The sequence below is a fragment of the Paramormyrops kingsleyae genome, chromosome 6 (genome assembly GCF_048594095.1).
Source record: "Paramormyrops kingsleyae isolate MSU_618 chromosome 6, PKINGS_0.4, whole genome shotgun sequence".
In the NCBI taxonomy this organism is placed as follows: Eukaryota; Metazoa; Chordata; class Actinopteri; order Osteoglossiformes; family Mormyridae; genus Paramormyrops; species Paramormyrops kingsleyae.
The window spans coordinates 29,784,273-29,806,557 of NC_132802.1; the positions used below are offsets into that span (position 1 = coordinate 29,784,273).

Here is a 22,285-nt window from a genome sequence, read left to right on the forward strand (position 1 = left end):
CCTTCTTCCTTTTCATGATACGCCTTATGTTCTGACTGCCAGAGGTGACTTCATTCTATGTTGTAATGTTAACATCAGTCATTGCCAGTTATTTGTGACTTTGTAGAGGAAACAAAAATTAACCAGGTAAGAATGTCTTATTGATCTTTCCTGCAAAAGATTGATGGCGGAGTGATAAGTGAGATCTAAATTTTAGCTTTTACATGTTTTGTTCTTTGGGACCTGTAGGTGACGGGTCTGTTTCTTTTTGGGCTGTCAAAAGTTACATTCTTTCCATAAAAAGCATCGAGCTTTTCATTCTTATATTGTATGGACGTTGGCAATGCTGAACTATTGCCGCTTCCTAAGTGTCAGACATCACGAACACTCCAAGTCCATCTTTATTACACTAAAGCTGTGTTTTGTTTTCTATGACAGCATGCTGTTAATAGCTTATACTTTTGAAGTGTTATTTAAATTAGTTTTAGCAAGTATTACGGTTATCATAACGCAGTATTCTTTAGACAGCCCTGATGCTGAACCTTTTCAATTTACTGTACGAAAGACAGCACCTTTTAACCACAACAGATCACATTCAGCTCAGGAGACCGGTTTTGACAAGATATAAGCAAATCAAATGAAAGTAAATCTAGACAAAAAATCACTTTGTCAAAAAATAGGGAAGTTGATCTGTTTGCAGTAAAACATTAAAAAAGTTAATAAGATTCCAAGGAAGTTGATAAATAGCAGCGTGCAGGGAAGGCCTGCTGCCCAGACTGCTGGTATTGTAGCACAGACTAGGAGTGACTCAAGATTAAAAGTTTCAAAGCTGAGTTTCACACAAAGTTATTGCCTTGTTTGGAAACAATGTTTTTATGTTTAGGCACCAGTATACAACTTTTTAGTGTGGTAGGAAGGAGGGTTTCTAGCACGTTTCAACATGCTGGTTGTCCCCTTGTCCTAAAACCTTTCTGTTATGGTCAGATACTAGAATAAGGGTTTTGTTGTTGCAGAATAGAAATCATGTGATGGGTGTACAGAGGTGATAGGATTGTTCTCATTCTGGTTGCATGTATAAGTGGTTGAATTGGAGCTGAATTATAAGATATGTAGGTATCTGATTGTGCAGCACTACAAAAAGTTGTATTGCTTGAAGATTATAAATGTGCTAGTTGTCACTGCAGGTTTTTTCTTTCTATAAAAATTATTTAAAGAGACCTTCTTCCTGACTCCAGGCTTCTACTACTGTAAATAGGGCCATTAAAATGCAATAGTAATTTCTCAGCAGGAAATTGCATAGAACATGGATCTATCCATATTCATTTTGTACAGGGTTGCAGTACCTCTAGAACAGGGGTCGACAATCTTATGCGCAAAGGGCCGGTGTGTATGCTGGTTTTCGGGGTAACCTTTAGGTCATCTGTTCAAACCCAGGTGTGTGGACTTTTCAGCCATTCAGTCTTCTAATTAGTAATCTAATTAGGGAGTTGCGGTGAAAACCCACATACACAGCGACCCTTTCTGGATAAGATTAGTCTATCCTAGGCAGCATAGGGCATGGATGGGGTGCCAATCCATCGTAGAGCACAGACACACAAACCAAAGGCAATTTAAGAACATGACTTTTTTGTGTAGCTGAAGGAAACCCACACATCACAGGCAGGATGGGTGGTATGTATGCATGTCTTGATGAGACACACAGCAAAGCAATTCTCTGTTTATAGTTTTCAGAATTTGAGACTGTTTTCTTTTGATGCATAGGAAATAGTGTGATGTTAAACTAAATGTGTCATTTAAAGATTGATTCCACACAAAATTAATTTTGTCGTTTGTTTTTAGCTTCGTCAGCATTTATCGGTTTGTATTTCCAACTCTGCCTCACCCTGAAATGCATATATGAGAAGCTGTACAGGAAGTTATAAATGGAAACTTGAAATGTAACAGGAACAGGAAGTGCAGTCCGTTTTGTGCTGCTGAGCATGACGCATGATTCTTTTTCTAAAGGCAGGTTTTTGACCCACACTGGTGTGAGTGTTTAGAGGTATATGGATCTTTGTGAGATGTGATGTATGAACTGTAAGTTATATTGACCTCTCTCTCTTTCACCAGGGCATAAAAGTGTTTTTCTGTAGGATTGAGCACCAGTCAATAGCGATGTCTCAGAGCTGCCTGAACTGTCTCAAGTACACAATGTGTGCAATCAACTTTCTCTGCTGGGTAGGCTTCAGTGTCAATCTCATTTAAACAAAGAGTGCTTCAAAAATCCTTCCTGATTGTCATTCATTCAATTACAATGGGTTCCACTGGAATTCACTCCATTATAGTCTATAAGGTGTGGAAGCTAAGCAGACAGCCAGTACATTTACCATCCAGATACCTTTTTTAGCCAAATTCCAAGTTTGCCAAGTATATTCAACGTGATAAAAAAAAAGCTGCCAAGTGAAATTGCATTCATGTCAGTATATCAGTTTGTATTTATTTTGCCAGGGTTTCTGCCCTGCATTCTTCATGGAACATTTAATAAGCAGCTTGTTACCAAGAACTTAAAAGACACTTGAGTTTTTGACAAGGAATATGCTATCTACACATTATGTTTACTGTGCCATAATGCAAAGACTAATTGTTCAGTTATGTTCTCACCCCTGTTTGTTGCCTTCGAATTCTGTTATGGGGAATATATTCATTTATGGTCTCTTCTATCTGTGTGGCAGTTGTTTGGAACAATCGTCCTTGGCACCGGGGTCTACCTGATGATAAACTCCAAGTTCTCTTCGTTGATCCCATCCCTTCCCTCCATCAATCTGGCCAGTGGCCTTGTGATCATCGGCACTATTGTGACCTGCATCTCATTCCTGGGTTTCCTGGGTGCCCTCAAGGAAAATCGATGCCTCCTCTTATCTGTGAGTGTCCGTGCTCTTGTCTTGTAATCTCTTCTGTGGGTTTCACTGGCCTTTTCTCATTGATTGGCCATATTCTTGTGGGCTCGCCCCCCCCCCCCCCCCGGTTACTTCATCCTGTCTGGTGTGTCACAGTCCTGCTGTTTTTCCTGGTGAGGGTTGCCATGGCAGCATCCTGAGCAGGTCAGACCAGATCACCTTTCCAAGAATACAAATTCTATTACCCAGATGCTACATTGTAAGCATACTCTGTTTAAGAATGTTGGCATAGTGGAATAGTTTGCAAGCTTCAGAGATCAATAGATGTATGTCACCTGGAGCATGAGCTCCTGTTGGGGCTTTTCATGACCAGCAGGTCTGTGGAGAGCAGCCAGACAAACTATCATTTAATAATAGCTGCCATGAAAGACACCAAGCAAACCCAACGTGCTGTGCCAGGAATAGGGTTGTTGGGACCCAAGCCTGCAGCCAGGCCTGGAGGCGGTGTAACCCAGCAAGGCTTAGAGAGAAGTGGCTGTGAACCGTCAGTTTGTTAGCTCACCACCTGCAAGGTGAACAGTGGGACTCGGGTGTTGTGTGTGAGATGAAAAGACACATAACAGATCAGCCTGTTCGTCATTTGTTACCAAAGATGGACGTCCTGTACCTCAAAATATGCTACTCTGTATTTTGCCTTCTTCTTTCTCTCATCTTTCACTCCACGGCTGATGGTTCATAGTCATTTCTCTTTCATGCTTCACTACATTCTGACTGTTTCTGAGTCTGTACATCACAAAAATTTGCATAAACATTTGAATATCTATTTCAGTTTGATATCATAGTTTGATTGTCACTGTTGTGATTCTGCCATCGCTGAGAGATTTGTGTCTTTGGTGTTTGGTGTTTGCAGTTTTTCATCCTGCTCTTCATCCTGATGATGGCCGAGCTGTCTGTGGCCTGTCTTCTGCTGTTGTATGAGAGAAAGGTGAGTTGGTTGTGTGTGTGTGTGTGTGTGTATTCCACACCTGTACAAAAAATACAGCAATTTTGTTTGACAAAACAGTTTAAATGCTTAAAAAATATTTATATATGGGTTCCCCAAGTATTTTAACTGTATTTCATGAAGTATCTTAATGTTTGGATTTTACATGGGAAAATAATATTTTATTACTGAACACTATATGATTTAAAACATTGTTAAAAACATGGGGACGGCAATAAGCATAACTTAAGATAACCGATGGGGGACTGACCTTTGCTGTTCCATCTATCCTCTAACTGTATATCTTGGATATAGTCATGGGGGGCTGGAGCCTTTCCCAAGCAGTGCAGGGCACAAGGCTGGGCTGCACCCTACACACCTACCCGTCCATCACAGTCCACACATACTACTGACAATTTAGAGTCACCAGGTACCCTAACTGCACACCTTTAGAAGCCAGAGAACTGAGGGTGATCATACAACCAGGAAGCAGCATTCTAATCCACTGAGTAAACCATGCCACCCAGATCTTTTCTTTAATTTTTTATATATAATTCAGCACTAAACTAGTTTCTTTTAGGCGTTTGTGGTATTAGCTTATACATGAGCATTAATGGAAAGAACCCATCAAGGGCAGATAAATTTAGAATTGGAATAGTTAACTCTCTCAGGCATTGTATGCATGTTTAAATGTGTATTTGCTCTTCAGTTTTAGCATTTTTACCATATACATTTCATTTTCAATTTTTAAATGGTCTGGGGATCTGTATTTAGTTATTATTTATTAATCTGCAAATGCTATACATATATCTTCATATGATAGAAATCCCCCCCACGGTATAATGTTTGAAAATGGATTAATTCTGATTGCAGGCAGTTGAATTGCAGTAGACAGTCATATTGTGTTTTTCCTCTGCAGATCGACACATTCATTGAAACAGACTTAACTGAAAGTCTGGAACATTCCCACAAATTAAGAAAAAGTAATAATGAAACTGATGACTGGGACAAATTGCAGAAATTAGTAAGTTCAAATTATAATAATTTCAATCAATTTATTACTTTGACTGTTATTTTGCACATTTTATTAGTTCAATTTGGTAAATAAGTTCTAGTAATTTTATAAAGTAAATATTCTAAGCAAGCATTTATATTACCAGACAAACTATTTTATTCATTCTTTTCTGTTTAATTCCTAATTAGTGATGTGGATCGATAGTCATAAACATAGATTTTTCTGATATCATCTTGTAAACAGGATTTTAAAATGATAACTTGTTTCACAATGTTCTATATACAATCATCACATACTCATCATATAATTACGAAATATTATTTGCTTCTCAGAAAGCATTTTTATAAAGTGTGGCATGCATAACCTTTGGTGGAACAAATTATACTTTCACACAACATTTCTACTGTAAGAACGAACATTCTGCACCTTGACAGAAACAGGAGCAGGGTCCCGTTTTTTGTTTTCTTCAGACCCTGCATTGCATGTTGATTTTGTTGCTTGCAGTTTCAGTGCTGTGGTGTTCATAATGCAACTGAATGGGGACAAAATATTCCTCACTCCTGCTGTCAGACTTCCGACTGCAAGAATGAACCACGCCTCTGGGAAAAGGTAATGCAGTGTACAGGCAGATGGTGTTGGCTTCCTAATCATAACCTTCAGTTCCAGATTTTAAACTCAGTTGGTCTTTAATTTGCAGAGAATGATTTTTCTGTTTTTTTTTTTCTTAGAGTGTTCCTCCTGCTCAAATTCTTCCCAAAGTTTCTTCCCTTTTCATTTGTATGTTCACTTGAGCATGAATTCTATAATCCCACAGGGTTTCTATAATCCCACATTTCCCCAAATTTCATTGGAGGAGATGGATTATTAGAATTTTCAGTGGCTCTTACAACAAGGGTTTACAAGTTTTTGAGGGATGGCATCACGCGCATATCCATAAATGATCAAATTAAACAACCATTATCAAATTTATGATAACATTTAATAAATTGCAAAATGTGTCATTTTAAATGAGCATACAGGAATTTATTTGGTTATATCTGTACAGATATAGTACATTTCAATATTGTGCAAGAATGGATTGCAAAATTTGCAAAATTTCAAAATATTTTAAAGAAATTTGGAAGCCCAAAATTATAGATGGTTTTATATATGAATCTTGTTCAACATGATTTGTGAAGTCACAAATCTTAAATCAGTTGCACACTTTAAGTTAATGGTATACTAATTAACGATATGCAAAATATATGGCTACAAGTGACTGTCCAATAAAATGTTATGCATTACACACTTAGAGAGCTTATCATCCTCATTTGGACAAATAATAGATAACAAATAATGGAGTGTCAATGCTATATGCTATGTCCGTGCTGGTAATATGATGTTCCTGTCTGCTCGCCGTCCCCGTCCCCCCCACCCCCAGGGCTGCTACAAAAAACTGAAGGACAACTATGAGGATAACCTCCTGACCATTGGGGCCATTGTGATTGTCATGTGCATCATCGAGGTACACCAGCCACCCCCGAAACACTTCTGCATTCACACCAGTTCCAAACCATATTCATATTCAGCCTTTGGCTTAGTTTATGTCACAGGTTGTGGTCTTTATGGTGAAATGAATAATATGCTAAATAATCATTGCAAAATCTAAGCATGCTCGTGGTTAAGATACAATTTAAAACAAATTATTATAGAACTTCAAGAAAATTCTTATACAAAGTTTATTGAATCATCAGCCACCGGACAATCAAGAGTATATTTCCAGATGTTCAAATTAAGATCAGAACACCTTTGGTGACTTTCAGATGGTATTGTGTCCATCCTACATGTGGTTCCACTGCAAATAATAACAAACCATTGCTTACAGCGAACCAAATGTCACGTAAGAGGGTGATATTTGATATGTGACATGCCATTTATCTGACACAGATTTTTAGGTTTCCATAGAGGACGTAGGATTTCCCATAAAACACTATTAGTAAATGCAGAAGTTGCAAAAGCAAATCAAATACCCCCCCCCCCCCCCCCCCAAATGTGATGCTTACATGGGTCATCAGTTGTCTGGTCTGACTCTCGATCTGTCTCTCCATGGTCTCGAGTAGGTCTTGGCCATGTGCTTCTCCATGACGCTGTTCTGTCACATAAGCCAGTCTGGACTGGGCTACAAGTGAAGCAGCCTCTGAATACGGTGACCTGTCAAGACAGCTGGAGGTGAAGGTCATGAAAGTTCCCCTTGCAGTCACAGCTCCCTAAACTGATCTCACTTTACTTGTTTTGTATTATAGCCATTGATTTTTAAATGGAAAAGCCTCTATTGTCATTGTATATGTAAGGTACATCAAAATTGTTCATATGCTGATGATTTTGTGAAAGTAATTGAATTTAAAGGTAATCAACTAGATTGCCTGGTATTAATTATTTTGAGACTGAATTACTTAAGCTTTTAAAATATAATCATAATGATACTTAGTCTTTCCTTAAATTTTATCTTTTGTTTTTACTCAGATAACAAATAATATATACAGTACAGCCGCAGAAAAAAATTAGAGACCACAGCACAATTTTCTCAATTTATGGGTGTGCGTCTGTGTATAATATATGTTTATTATACAATACTCTGCAAACTGCAGCCTGGTTCTTCTCTGTTTCTCATTAATGAAGGGCTTCTTCCTTGCTTTATGGGACCTCAGTCCTGCTTCTAGGAGTCTGATACACTGTCCTAGCAGTGAACTTCACATCAGCACTTATTGTTTCCCATTCCCTTTGAAGGTCACTTTATGCCATCCTACAATTTATGAGTTGGATAAGTTAACCGTCATCTCTGGCATTAGAATGTCACTTCCGCCCTTTACCTGGCTGGTTCCAGGTCATTTTCAGTGTCTCCTGCTTCACCTTATTCTTGTGTAAAGCTGTCTTAGAAATTTTAAACCTGAATGCATCCTGCTGCTCAGCATAGCTTCTGCCAGCAGAACCAGGATTAAAGCAGGATTTAAAAATGCAGATTTGTTTATAAATATGAAGTGGTCTCTTCATTTTTCCTGTGGCTGTATGTGATGTCACATTAGGCTGTGATGGATGGGCATCTGCCATGTGTCCTGAGCCCTGTGCACTGGGCTTCAGGCTCACCTTGAATCTATACTTGATAAGAGGTTGTAAAAGATGGAAGCAATTTGTGCAAGCATTTCACTGGGCATTTATAAAACGTGCAGCATGTTCACAGCAAATGTAAATTGACACCCAGTGCTGCAAAGGTTTGTTGCTGATATCAGTGTAATTTTTGTATGTATAGCTTGTATTCATGTTATTACGAGATTGAGTGTGATTCTAAGGCACTATTGGAGAATGCTAGTACTTGTTAGCAGGCTAGGATTCTATTCACGTTGTATGTTACAGTGCAATTGTAACATTTAGGTTTGGTTTTTCTTTTATTAAATTCATCAAGATTACTGCATCCCACCACAATTCTATGTTATCTGCGGTGTATGGTAGACAAGTAAACATATTAAAGAGACTTTTTATCACATCATACAAGCATAAATACATGTGCCTATCATAGCAGCCAGTAGGTCTGATGCATGTGTTACACACAGTTAAAAAACTGCTTTGAAATCATGCTGCACCTTGGCTTAATTATTAAGCAAAATGCTAACTTCAGCAAAGCTGTAACTCATTAGTATTATAGGGGTCTTCTGGTCCTACTTCAAACATATTCAAAGCAATTGAGTCACTGAATAAATAGACCTTTCACAAAATAACTATTGTTTTTCAGATTATATTTATTATATTTTGTATTGGCACTGATTTTCAATGCAGTATATTTGTCATGCCTCATTCTAGTACCATTTAATATTCAATTCTTTACATTTTTTAATACATATCAATAAACTGTAAAAGAATTAATATTTTATTTGCATTTATAAATTGCTAATGCTATGTTGAATTGTTCCTCCTGATTTGTAAATATTAGATGAAATGTAAAATTTACACATTGTAAAATTAATCAATACTGTAAAAAACATGTTGATTATATAATGAAAATAGATTGGAGCATCCCGTTCAGCACTATTTTACATCGGCAGGGTAACATTATAATAATGAAAACATGAACTGCTGGTGGTTAGCTTCTAGTTCATGTTTCATCTTGTGTTAGTTGGCACTAATCTCAGCTTCTTGGCTTATGCTAGCATGTATTAGTCTGTCATCCTGTGCCAACTTTTCTTTGCTTGTCTACACTTTTTTGAAGCTTGTGTTGTCTTTTGGTTTGCATTGACCTTTATCTGCCTACATTAGACTGTATCAGGTAGTGTCGGTCTATGTGTGTAAAATTAACATGCCATTCACCCTGTGTCAGCCTATATATGATCATCATAGACCTAGGGCATGTATTCTGTCTTTATGTCTCCATACACCAAGCTAGTGGGCTTGAACACGGGGGTGGTTAACCAACATAAGGGCACTGCCTTAAATAGAAGTGTTGCTTTTAGTTTCTAAAGAAGCTGACAGAATATTTCCATCACAAAACCCCCTTAGAAATGTACCTTAATCACTAAAAAAGCAAGACCAGATCTGTTGTATAGGTAGAAATGACAGAGTTTGACTAAAACTTCCCTGTGTGTCTGCTTGTTAGCTCTGAAAATAGTGGTCACTCCTCACATGTTCATTTGTGCCACTATGAGTCACATACACACACATGCTTAATCAGAAAAGGAACAAATGTCAGAGACGCGTTTCTGAGAATGACCGGAGGTAAACCGCAGTTTAACTAAACACACTGTTTAATTACAATATTTTACAGAACAAAATACAAACTTTCCCTCACAGTCATAGGCAATAAAATGTTAGGGAAGAAAAAAATACAAATATAGGAGGTAAACCAAAGCATTGCACATTATTTCAGTGAAAATGCATGTGTGGAATGCGTGCATTTATACGCAAAATGCATAGCATGGCTGAAGTCAGAGCCGAACTACATCGTATGTGTTAAACATCTGATCAAAAACATAGATATCATAAGCTACAAAGACCCTAACCTGAGGTTTCCTCTTTGATATTACTTCTGTCAATGTATTGTTATCGCTAGTATTATTATTAGCTATTTTTATGATTCACAGAATACTAGCGTTGATTGTCAGTTACATCTGGATTTTTCTCTTTATAGCTCTCTTTATATTTATTGGACAAATACAGCATTACAACTATGGAGCCAGCTTGATGGGGTGCCTACACACTGGCCTACTGTCTGGCCAGCTCTGGAGAGACGGTATAGCGGCAGGCTGGATAAGTGCATGCTTAAATGGTGGGTGTGTGTGTAGCTGTGTGGACTAGTGCATGCATCACTCCATGTGTGTATAATCTATGTGCACTTAACACTCACAATATCTTGTCTGAGAGTCCCTGATGCGTCTAAAGGTTTGTTTTGGTCTGACTCCCGCATATCCTTAAATGTTGGGGAACACAATAGATAAGACAGGATGATTGGAACTGTGTATAACTGACATTCTCAGGATGCCTGGGAGGCAGTGTGATAAGCCAGGGCAGTGATGGAGCAGTGCTTCACCATGAAGCTTCACCATGAATGCTTCACCATGACACTGCATTAAAAGCTTGCCAGGAGACTTAACGGAAGGCCCTGTACCTATACCTGTGTCATGTTTTCACCATGGACCCTCAAGGTAAAACCTGGTGTGTCGTGACACCGCGAAAATCCCACCATACAGTTGGTGCAGGTGGATGAAGGGAAGACAAAATACTGTCCCTGCAAGTCTGAGTGGGAATTCTGTTTCATAAACAGTCAAAAGTCTGGACACACCAGTTTTTAATGCATTTGTTATTCACCTTGTAGTAAAAGGCCACAAGGCAAGGAAGTAATATTAATAATTATTGCTATCACCAAAACAGTGTTCAACATCTTAAATTTTTTTTTTAAAGATTTTGGACTCTTCAACATATCCGGTTTTTGCTTCTATGACAGCATTTCAGACCCTTGGCATTCTTTCAAGCTGCATCCAGATGTAGCCACCTGGAATGCTTCTCCAACAGTCTTGAAAGTTGGTTCTCTTACTCTTAGATCCAAGTCATCACAAAGCAGCTCTGTAGGGTTTAGGTGGGGGGATTGTGGGGGCCAGGTCATCTGTTACAGCACTCCTTCACAAGATAATAATAATAATACTACATAACCATGCATAACAAATGGTGTGCTTAATGTCACTATCTTGTTGAAAAGCAAATGATTTTCAGGTGTGTCCAGACTTTTGTCCTGCACTGTATAAAACTGTGCCCTCTAGAGGAGGCTTTTGACAACTAATCCCTCCCTCAAATGGAGAATGTCATTCAGCTCTCATTCAGATGTTTGATTCTTTGCCACAAAAATGCGTTTTTGCGGCCAAGGTCTCCATGGAAACCAGACAGGCACCTCCCAACAACCTGGATGGTAAGTTAAGGTACTCAGAAAGCTGGATCTTTATATTTTGCTTTGCATTAAAGCTGCTTTCATATTAAGAGCAAAAACACTTTGTAAAATTGCAAATATTAGCAAAAAACTGACAATTTTTACGATCAGTGGTTGACAAATTGATACCTTTAACTGGTCCACTTTCTTTTGGTCGCTGACTTAATGAAGTTTAATGATCAATAAATCCTTGGATCAAACCCTGCATGCTGAGTCATGTGCCCAGCTGGCAGAAGTAGAAAAGCTTTTTATTCTACCCCATGCGATGCTATTCTAAAGGCAGCAGGTGGCGCCCTACACCATGGTCTCCTTGGTAGTTGGCTGGTTGAGAGCCTGCATGCGGGCAGTGAGAGTGTGCAGCAGGGCCTTTCCCAGGCTGTCTTTGTCCTCGCTAGCCAATAGGAGGCGGCGGAAGGAGCTGACATCCAGCAGGGTCACCATGTTCTTCAGAAAGTAGCCTTCACAGAAAGTTTTCAGTTCAGTGGCCTGGTCCACCTGCAGAAGTGGGGGACAGCTGGATTGAGGCTTTCCACTTCACTCCTTCATGGTGATTCAATTTATATTTATACTGTACCTGCTGTACATTCAAAATGTGACTGGCTAGAAAAGCACTCCATGTGCCATCCGACGCCATCATCATACTTACACATTAAACTCAGTGATTATGTAGAAGTTTAACGTGAAAGGCAATTCATTTTAAAAATGAGCGTGGAAAAGCTGGAAAATGTATTAGAAACAATATGTCCAAACCCGGTAGGGGGGTAATATGCGTAATATGCAGAAAGTGTAGGAAAGGATCAGGCACATAAAAACGCAGGCATGGCTTCCCCACCTTAGCCTGCCGGTAGACATTCGCTGCATCAGACGGGGAGATGTTCTTAGAGCACAGCAGCTCACAGTGCCGCCTCAGGCCAGTAATGCCAAAGTCGTGAGCAGCATGCAGCACCTAATGGAAACAGGCATGCGGAGACCCCAACAATGAATCCATCAATAAAGAACTGCAGACTCTGCATTCATTCAACAAGCTTCCGGGCACATAACACATTTCATATGTATCTGCAAACATTAAATTATTACTTGATTTAACCTCTTATAATTTGCCATGACCAGCTATAAAACTATTGCTAACTATACTGTGTAATGGTTTTAAACTGTCATCCAATTTGCTACCATATTAGCAGCTCCACACTAGCCATTAAGCACTGTCCCTGAAACACCACATGGTGCTCCTATAGAATTACACATCCAGCAATGCCTTTAGAAACGACTACACATATAACAATGCTTTTAGATACATCTATAATGATATGATCTGTAAAGTCAATAATGGATATCTAGAGTAAATCTATTACTCTTTGTAACAATAACGTCTGCAGTGATATCAAAGCAAACTGACATCTATAACAATAGTGAGAATAGCATAATGATGTACGGTTTAGGGCAAATCGTGCCTCTGCTCTGTCTGTGTGGAGTTTATTTAGGTAGTCCCTTATGAATGGACTGCCAGAAAGTCCATTATCTTAAAAATTTGTGTAAAAGACGATTTGTAATAACAAACGCACACACCACTTCGTAACGCTCATGAAAACACTGCAAGGCTTCAGTGGTTCGTCGGCTTGAGGTACGGTACAGTACTGCATGTAGCTACTTTTATTATTACTGTATCATAATTTTTATTATTATTATCATGTACGGTTTAATCATTTTTCTGACTTACCTACAAATTCAACTTAATGACAGACTTAGGGAAGGGAACTCATTTGTAACTTGGAGACTGCTTATACTGGAGTTTCAACATCACACCAAAATTTTATTTTCTTTTTCTCAGTCTTGTTTTTTGTGTCTCCCCTCTAATGTTTGCCTTGCACCTGAGCCCTTATAAACCCTGACATGGGAAATCCTCTTCCCAGTGACGTGACCTTGGCCATCCCTGTCTCCACATGGTTCTCTTCAGAGTGGGAAGTATCACCTTCAGTGCTGTCTCCTGTCTTTGGCCCAGAATAGTATAAGAGGCAGTGTTTGCAGGGGTCGCCCTTAGCAGACGTCAATGTCTTTAGCCTATGGCAATGACTACAGTTATGTCTTCTGCAAAATCTAAACCACATTCTTAGTCTGCAGTGATGTCTACATAAATACCTATAGCCATCACTTTAACTTATAGCTAAAGCTGTATCTGTGCTTGTAGCCTACAGCAAGATATTTAACCATCAAAAATAGCTACAGCAGTATATACAACAAAGCGTTTGTTATATAATGATGTCTACAGGTCCCATACCTCCAAGGCCTCCTGCTTGCCTATATGGAAGCCTTCAGCTGCCCCGCTGTATATGTACTGCATCACCAACTGTCAGGAAAAGACCCACAATGCACTGTAAATACTGACTCATAAGCTCTTTCACTGGAGCCCTGTTTCACCTGACATTCCTTTTTCCTGCATTGCCCAAAGCTGTGTGATCGTTTTAGGGCAAGGTTTGCAGTCAGATGCAAGTTACAGGATACAAGGGAATGTTCTGCTGGATAACACATTATAAATTATAGTAAAGGTGTGTAAGTTGGCTGCTATGCACACATCAGCCCCAGGTCACATGCGGAATGGCTGGATCACCTGGAAGGTCTTGTATTTGATGTCAGGAACCTCCACTGGGACAGAGCTCCATGCCGATGCTTCACAGATCAGCTTCTCAAGCCTGCAGCACAAAGGCATGTTGATTCAGAAAAGCCCACATGCTTCTGCTTTGCTGATGCTGTTAGCCGTTGGTGTTTGCAGCTTATAAGAAGTTGTCCATTTTCAGATAGACCACCAGCCATAGTTCAACAAACAGTAGGAGTCAAAAATTAATTATAACAGATTGCATTAATGATCACTAAAATTTCATAAAGAATGAGTTTGGAGGTGAAGGATGGTCAGGGGTATTGCAACCACATGCTGTCACCCCACAGTAGGGAGATTATCTCTCCAATCAGGGGAGCTCTCTAACCCCGGAGATGCAGAAGACACTAGGTCCTTGTGTCCGTAGAACAGCTCGCCCTCCACCAAGAAGGTGATGTCACACATCTCCTTGTTATTCAGGAAGGCAGGGTCTGAGGACAATAGGAATATGAAATTGAAATATTGTGATATATATATATACACACACACACACACACAGCTGTAAAAAAAATTCAGACCACTCTATATTTTTAAACAAATCTACATTTTTAATTCCCGGCTTAATCATGATTCTGCTGGCAGAAGGTTGCGCTGGCAGGTTTCTTCCAGGTTCACAATTTCTAAGACAGACCAGAAACCAGCCAGGTAGAGGGCGGAAGTGACTTTCTAATGCCAGAGATGACCGTTAACTTATCTGACAGTTTCTCATGAATCATAGGATGACATCAAGTGGACCTTCAAAAGGAATGAGAAACATTAAGTGCAGGTGTGAAGTGCACTGCTTAGACAGTTCATATCAGGCTGCTAGAAGCAGGACTGAAGTCCTATAAAGCAAGGAAGAAGCTGTTCATCAATGAGAAACAGAGAAGAACCAGGCTGCAGTTTGCATATACAGTGGTGCCTCAGAACTCGAACTTAATCCGTTCAGAACTCCGGATCGAATCCTAAAAAGTTCGAGTTCTGATCTAATTTTCGCCATAAGAAATAATGAAAAACCAATTAATTGGTTCCCGGCCACAAAAAATTACACCTAAATATGTTTTTTTTTTTAGCATTTAAACACAAAACGAACCGGATAAAACAAGAAAAGCATATACTGTACTAAACACATCTAAGCACATTTATCAAAACAGTAATTTGTAAAGTAAGAAAATAAATGTATCCAAACAGTGTGTAAAGTAAAAAAAAAACAATGTGTCCTGCCATGATCGGCCGCTCCTTCCGTGTGCCACGCCCCCTCGTTAACCCCGTGTGGAATCCCCGTGTGATCAGCTGTTTCTGGTTGTTGTCATTAGTCCTCTGTATTTCGTCCGCGTTTCAGTTTGTTTCCCCAGTCCAGTCATTGTATTGTCCATCTGCGTTTTGCCTGCCTTACCTGTAATTAAACCCGTATTCCCCGATACCCAGACGTCTGCGCCTTTGTCTCCGTTCCGTTGTCTGTTCTTATTTATTCACTTATTTATAATACTTATTTATAACACTGATTTATAATTCACTTTATCATTCATTCACTTGTCATCCTGTTGTCTAACCGTCTTGTTGTATATGTTCACTGTCTGCAGGAGCACATGCAAGCAAGCATTTCATTGTACACGGTACTCGTACTTGTACACATGACAATAAAAGAATTGAATTCCGTCCTCGCTTGGCATGATAATATTATTATAATTAAATGTATTAATGGTTTATTATTAATATTAAAATAATGAATAAGAAATCTTTATTTTTAAATGTATTTTATTATATAATAATTACTGTTACTGTCTATCATTGTCTAAATGTATTTTTACTGTCTAAATATATGTATTCAGCTAGTGTAAACATGCAGAATGCTGTCACAGCGAATGCGAGGCTGAGACTGAAGCGTTACCCTATGTTTCCGCTGAGAGACAGGCGGCGTGACTCATTTCTCACGGTTTGACTTCTGAGATTCAACTGGTTTGTTCGACTTTTAAGAAATTTGAGTTCTAATGAGTTCGAGAACTGAGGTACCACTGTACATATATAATTCACAGACACACACCCATGATCGGAAAAATGCATTGCCCTGCTCGTCCAATCCTCCCGTGTGTCACGCCCCCTCATTTACCTCGTGTGCTTCCAAGTCAGTCTTACTGCTTTCCGGTCAGTTTGCGTGTTGTTCAGTGTTTTTTGTTACTTCCTCCCAATAAATCCCTGTTTACACGACCTCACGACATCTGTGCTGCTTCACCGGTATGCAACCGTGACGGAATGACCGGACCACAAAAGATGACGCCTCGCCTTATGGAGGAGGAATACCTCGGTTTAGTGGACGAAGTATGTTACTGGCTCCAGCAGCCTGAAGTCCAGGAAGTCCCCACAGCTCGCACCCTTCCTGCTTGGTCTAGGGACTTGTTGAGGGAGATCTCCCCGTCTAGCGACCCACACTTAGCCAAAGAGGTGTGGCACCTGACCCGGCTAAGAGGCGGAGTTGAGGAGGCTATGATGAAGCAACTCGCGCTGGACTGTGGACTGCCATTCTCCTCCCCCCTCCTGCAGTCTCTCTGCCTTCCGCCTCGCCCCCTTCAGTGTCCCCTCTGGCTCCTGCCTCGCGATCACCGAGGGTCCCTCTGGCTCTGGCCTCACGGTCACCAGTGGCCCCTGTGGCTCCTGCCTTCTGCCTGCCGGGGTTCCCTCCGGCTCCCTGGTGCCCTCCACCCTTTGCCTCCTTGCCTCCTGGTTTTGTGCCCCCTGTGTTTCCTCCCCATCCTTCTGTTCCGCCATTGTTCCCTCCTGGTCCCTTTGTTCCTCCTATTGGTTTTCTGTCCCCTGGTGTGGTCCCTTTGTTGTTCCCGTCTTTGGTGCCCTTGTGTCTGTCTGCGTTCCCCGTGGTTTGTCAGTTGTTGTCCTGGTTGTTGCCCTTGTGTCTGTTCTATGTGTCCATGCTGTTCCCTGTGCCCCGTTAATGTTCTTGCTTTGTTTTTCTAGATGCCTTCGTGTCCCCGGTCTCGTCCATTCGCTCCGCTTAGGCACGCCCGGTGTGCGTGGTTTGGGTGGGGGATTCTGTCATGCCTTGCTCATCCGATCCTCCCGTGTGCCACATCCCCTCATTTACCTCATGTGGAATCCCAGTGTTCCCAGCTGTGTCTAATTTTTGTTAATTAGTCTTGTGTTTTAAGTGCTTCCAAGTAATGTTGTCAAAAAAAACAATTCTCAGATACTAATCGATACTAAAATTTAGTATCGAGTTCGATATCAATTAGCGCTGGTATCGATACTTAAATGCCAGTTTTGCATCTGCAAGTTCACGGAAATCACCGGCAGACTACAACAATTTTCAACAGGCATTGCAGCAGACAACCCCTCCCCCGACAACGGCTACCTGGAAGCATTTAAAAGGCCATCACTCCGAATTATACACGGAGTTTCGAGAGGAAAGTTGTTGTTCAAACATATGAATATGAATATGAAAATATGAATATTTTAAGTGCCACTGTCAAGCAATACTGTTGAAGTTAACTATAAGAATGGCTGTGTCTTCGCTTCTCTCTCCGCGTTTTACAATTATCTAATTGCACAACGCGCATATATTTTCACTGCTACGCCATGCGAAGCGAGGAGTGCTTTTTTTAGTTTGACTCAAAAACATAAAAATACATTTCTTTCCTTTATTCGTTCATTCGGCCATGGTGCCAAACCTATAAAACTCCGTTGTTCGTATCTGACAATCATCATGTATATCTTATAATCCCAGGCTAAGGCTGAGAGAGGGGGACGAGCAGCCAGACCTAAACAGCCACAAACACAACCCACCCTACCAGCACTGTTTGAACAACAGCATAAATACAGTGCCAAATCGCCAAAGGCACAACAGCTCAACAGGGCTGTTGCCAAGTACATTTGTATGGACCAGATCCCGGTCTACACTGTTAAAAATATTTTATTTTACAATGTTAATGGCCTTTTCTATTTATTAGGTTTATTTTTTCATTGTATTGTTTGTCTTTTTTAATTTTTTTGGTGTTCTGACTTTATTTAAAAAAAAAAAAAAAGTTCCTGTGTTTGTTTTTTCTCCCCCTGTAGTATCGAAAATAGTATCGAGCACCATCCTTAGTATCGGTATCGAATTTGAAATTTCAGTATCGTGACAAGCCTACTTCCAAGTCAGTCTTACTGGTCATTGACGTCGGTCTTGCGTGTTGTTCAGTATTCTTGGTTATTTCCTACTAATAAATCCCCGTTTACCTAACGTCACGGCGTCTGTGCTACTTTCCCGGTACACAACTGTGACAAGAAATTAGTGAAACAAAAACAAAAAATGTGAAGTGGTCTCTTAATTTTTTCTGTGGCTGTATGTGTGTGTGTGTGTGTGCATATACACATATATATATATATATATATATATATATATCACACACACACACACATGCACTATATGTATATTCTGGGACAGGCTCCAGAGCCACTGAAGAGGACAAGCAGGTATAAAATGGATGGATGCATGTATGTGAAGTATGCCAAGGATGTTTTTGATGCATCTGTGGTATCTATGATCTTTGTAACTGTGATCTGTGAGATGTCCTGTTTGTCCGAGTGTTTTCTTAAGGTGTATTTACTGAATCTATGAAGGTTGTGGTTGGTATCTTAGGTACATCCAATGACATCTGTCGGTTACCTGTGTGTTTTTAGCATACCTAGAGTTGTGTGAGGTTTTGCTACATCCTCGTGGACTGGGGGAACGGGGTATGGACCGTAGCAACCAGACAAGATGGCAGCCAGCTGATGCACTGTAGATTCGCTCTTGAAACAGAGAAGACAACATCAGAAATAGCAATGCACAGCAGCCAGGTAACACAATCAAAAGGCTGCTTGCCGGCTGCTGAGGTTGTCTTTGATGTTACAGAGTAGCTTCTTCGACGATGAGAAACAGTATGTGCCATTTAATTTGAGGTAAGGTCACACCTGGCAGGTCTTGAGGATTTTGAAGAGGAGTGGCAGTCCCTCATGCACCAGCTCTTTGCTGTACATATCCTGTCGAGTGGGGAAATCTCCCAGGAGACTGTGCATCACTTCCCAGCACTGCTGGGAGAAGGAGGTACTTAAGCACTGGAGCCAGGAATGTAGAGTCCAGGGCACGTTCTCTGTCAGGGGATTAACATGATCAGGGTGAAAGTCAAGATTCACACACACATGACTGGAAACATAAAGGTGAAGGGACAGTCAGTGATATACATGCTTAACCCATGGACAGGATGTACTCAAGACATGATGCACTGACAACACAGAGGTTATGAAGTCAAGAAAGGATATAGCTTTGGGCTCTATAGGTTAGCCAATAGGCTGCCAAATACTAACCTTGAAATGAAACAGTTAATTCTGCATTCTATACTCTGCCATCAAAATAAAGCTTTACATTTAATAGTAATCTACGTTACTACCCTCACCTATGGTCATGAGCTCTGGGTAGTGACTGAAAGAATGAGATTGTGAATAAAAGCGGACAAAATGAGTTTCCGCCATAGGATCTGGGCTCAGCCTTAGAGACAGGGTGAGGAGCTCGGACTTTGGGAGGAGCTCAAAGTAGGGCTGCTGCTCCTCTGCATCGAAAGGAGCTAGATGAGGTGGTTCTATCTATCTAGGATGCCTCCTGGACGCCTCCCTGGGGAGGTGTTTTGGGCATGGCGTAACTGGGAGGAGGCCCCGGGGACCCAGGACATGCTAGAGATTAAATCTTTCCCCTGGAGGAGGTGGCTGGTGAGAGGGAGGTCTGGGCATCCCTGCATAGACTGCTGCCCCTGCGACCCCACCCCGGATAAGCGGCACATGATGGAGGGATAGATGGATGGTTTTAATTGTGATTCCAATTGAAAGTCAATACGTTATTTAAATGTCTGTTAATATAAAAATAAACATATATGAAATTAAATTATATGAATCATGTTTCTCATTACCTATAAGAGACTTGAATGATTTAAACTTGTTCTGGAAACCCAGAAGATGTAAGACAGCACTACCTTGTTGTCTAAGCTGCATAGCAATGTCCAGGAATCCATGCTCAGCACTATGGTAGAGTGCCCCCTGTAGGGCACGCTGCCTAATGCGCTTGCTTCTTCCAGACCGGGGCCTCCTGGTGTTTTGTGACACTAAGCCTTCTTCCAGCATGTCCTCCAGGGACACTATGTCACTGTTGATGGTGGACAGCAGGGTCCACAGGACCACCCTGCAACGACATGCACAGTGATTCACTGTCTAATCATACTCACACATGCAAGAGTACACCTGCACACACTAGGAGTGAGTGCACACATACATGTGTTCATGAGTGTTTGGTGCTAGAAGGAGTATGTGGCTGTGGGTATGTGTCCTCAGGTTCTGACAGTAGTGTGTTAGTGTCTGTGGTTGTAGGCTGGTGTGTCTTGCCCTCACCGATGGCCATGTGCTGCTGCCAGGGAGAAAGCGCTAGTTGTCCCCCGTAGAGAGGCACCGCCCCCTACAGTACAGGAGGTCCCACACAGTGGATCAGCGCCTTTTTCCAGCAGCAGAGAGACGAGTGGAAAACGTCCTGAGTGGGCAAGAGATATTGCAGATTCTTCAGAGGAATGCAGGGGGCGCCCCTGAGAACATCTGTAAGCACATTAGGTTCTTAACTGAAGGTTTCATCCAAAGCAACTTCCACTTAAAAATTTTTGATATGTTACATATGATGGATTATTCTGCTGCTGTAGGGGACGTGACTGGACCTCACTCAAGACTTCCAGGTTAATGAGACCCTGACCTCACAGTAGGCCCAGAGCAGACCTGACCTGCTGCTGCGGCAAGATGCAGAGGTGTTTCTGCAGTTCCCTCATCTCCAATGCAGCCATTAGGATCGGCCCCACGGTCCAAAAGGAGCTGCAGGAACACAGGGCTGTCAGAACCATCTTGAACTTCAGATAACCAGCACAGCAGATATTCCCTTTAACCAGATGACTGCGAACACACCTAAATGAAACTAGAACATGCACTTTATACTTGAACTTACACTTTCCTTTTAAAAAAATCACCTATGTTGAAATTATGTATTGCATTTAAATACTAGAAGCACCTTGAGGCCTTAAACCCAAAATGAACATTACATTATATTTGTAAATAACACTGCATCAGCATGAAGTGTGAGTTTATACATGCAGCAGGTATTTCGATAAATGGTGGTTTAATTTCCATATGTTTTCATACGTAAAAATTAAATAACAAAATTCTGCTCAGCTGAACGCTGACCTGACGGGAAACGGCACAGGTTTTCAGTTCAGTTCAGTTCCTTTCAGTATATCTTAAAAATTCGATATATCGCCCAGCCCTATCGTAGGGTGTAGACAGGATTGATTCAAGATCAGAGCACCTGGGCTACAGAGGTGTGTCCGAAGGCGACGGCAAACGTGAGGGCTGTCCAGTAGCGGGTTTCAGGGTGAGCTGAGGGTGCGGGCTGGCCTGAACCTGGGACCTGGCAAACAGTTAGATGAACAAGATGCTCCAAGAGCCAGTACAAAGTTAACCAGTGCAAATCTATGAGGAGACACTGATCTCTCAAGGGAAACTAATACTAAGCTAATATTTTTAATGCAAGTTAAATTAAACTGCAGAAATAAACCATAATATCTCACAACAGTACAAAGAGGCACTGTGATGGAAAGGCCCACATTCCGGCCCTTTAACCCGGGTTTCAGCAACTGAAATGATATATAATACAATTATATAATCTAATTGCTGATCTAACTCCTTAAATGTTTCCCACTAAGGGCACTGTGACAGATCAAGATGTAAGTACACCTCTACCCACTTATACAGAGTGACTGATAGGGTGCTGATAATTTGCAATCTGCTCATCACTTTCAGCAGTGTAAGGCCAGTTCACTTTGCAGTGAATTTTGCCTTTTGCCATACGAGCCACTGTGGTTTTCTCGACGCTCTATTCATTCTCCACCTGTTCTGTGCTCTCATACTTTGCTGATCATGCAGCCCTTTGCCATGAGGAGGATGAAAAGCACCATGCTACCTTTTATTCTGATCAGCAGCAGCAGCAGCAGCACCTGCTCGCAGACACTCTGGCTCACCTGCAAGTCAATGGAGGCGCCAGAATCGAGCAGCACCTGGACCATGGCCTCATCTCCACAAGTGCAGGAATACATGAGTGGAGACAGACCCTGGGAACACACACATACTGTCAACCAGGGGTAAAGTGAGTGGGGCGAGGTTGTCAGGTTTTTGCAGGGGAGCGACAAGAATCTGGGCTACTTCAGATCCATCATACTTAGAAATCAACACTTACACTGAAAAATCAACACTGCTACAAGGACACCTTAACTAGTTTATACTAACAAATCAATAAATGCTATTAGGC

The 22,285-nt window shown here is 41.0% G+C and overlaps 2 protein-coding genes across 2 annotated transcripts in view; one reads left to right on the forward strand and one right to left on the reverse strand.

The window, feature by feature from the left end:
• LOC111844703 (leukocyte surface antigen CD53) lies at positions 1–8,604 on the forward strand. The gene is made up of 8 exons (XM_023813409.2): positions 1–126; positions 2,089–2,196; positions 2,691–2,879; positions 3,766–3,840; positions 4,757–4,861; positions 5,357–5,461; positions 6,273–6,356; positions 6,952–8,604. Exons 2-8 carry the CDS (start codon positions 2,134–2,136, stop codon positions 7,018–7,020), a joined length of 690 nt encoding a protein of 229 aa, XP_023669177.2. The 5' UTR covers positions 1–126; positions 2,089–2,133; the 3' UTR covers positions 7,021–8,604.
• Positions 8,605–9,606: 1,002 nt separating this feature from the next.
• Positions 9,607–22,285, reverse strand: part of LOC111844702 (ankyrin repeat and BTB/POZ domain-containing protein 2-like) — a 31,941-nt gene continuing 19,262 nt past the window's right edge. Inside the window, exons 7-18 of the mRNA XM_023813408.2 lie at positions 21,999–22,088; positions 21,287–21,388; positions 20,712–20,799; positions 20,335–20,470; positions 19,923–20,128; positions 18,871–19,049; positions 18,603–18,708; positions 14,276–14,378; positions 13,903–13,984; positions 13,573–13,641; positions 12,130–12,243; positions 9,607–11,792 (exon numbers count right to left, since the gene is read on the reverse strand). Of these exons, the coding sequence (XP_023669176.2) occupies positions 11,592–11,792; positions 12,130–12,243; positions 13,573–13,641; positions 13,903–13,984; positions 14,276–14,378; positions 18,603–18,708; positions 18,871–19,049; positions 19,923–20,128; positions 20,335–20,470; positions 20,712–20,799; positions 21,287–21,388; positions 21,999–22,088 (1,476 nt within the window). The 3' untranslated portion in view covers positions 9,607–11,591. The remainder of the gene's footprint in view (positions 11,793–12,129; positions 12,244–13,572; positions 13,642–13,902; positions 13,985–14,275; positions 14,379–18,602; positions 18,709–18,870; positions 19,050–19,922; positions 20,129–20,334; positions 20,471–20,711; positions 20,800–21,286; positions 21,389–21,998; positions 22,089–22,285) is intronic.

What these genes read in the sequence shown, in the direction of transcription:
- LOC111844703 (XM_023813409.2), top strand. Translation starts at nt 2,134, where the DNA reads ATGTCTCAGAGCTGCCTGAACTGTCTCAAGTACACAATGTGTGCAATC. An exon ending in AACCACGCCTCTGGGAAAAG is followed by an intron (nt 5,462 to 6,272) that starts GTAATGCAGTGT and finishes CCCCACCCCCAG; the next exon opens with GGCTGCTACAAAAAACTGAA. An exon ending in TTGTCATGTGCATCATCGAG is followed by an intron (nt 6,357 to 6,951) that starts GTACACCAGCCA and finishes GGTCTCGAGTAG; the next exon opens with GTCTTGGCCATGTGCTTCTC.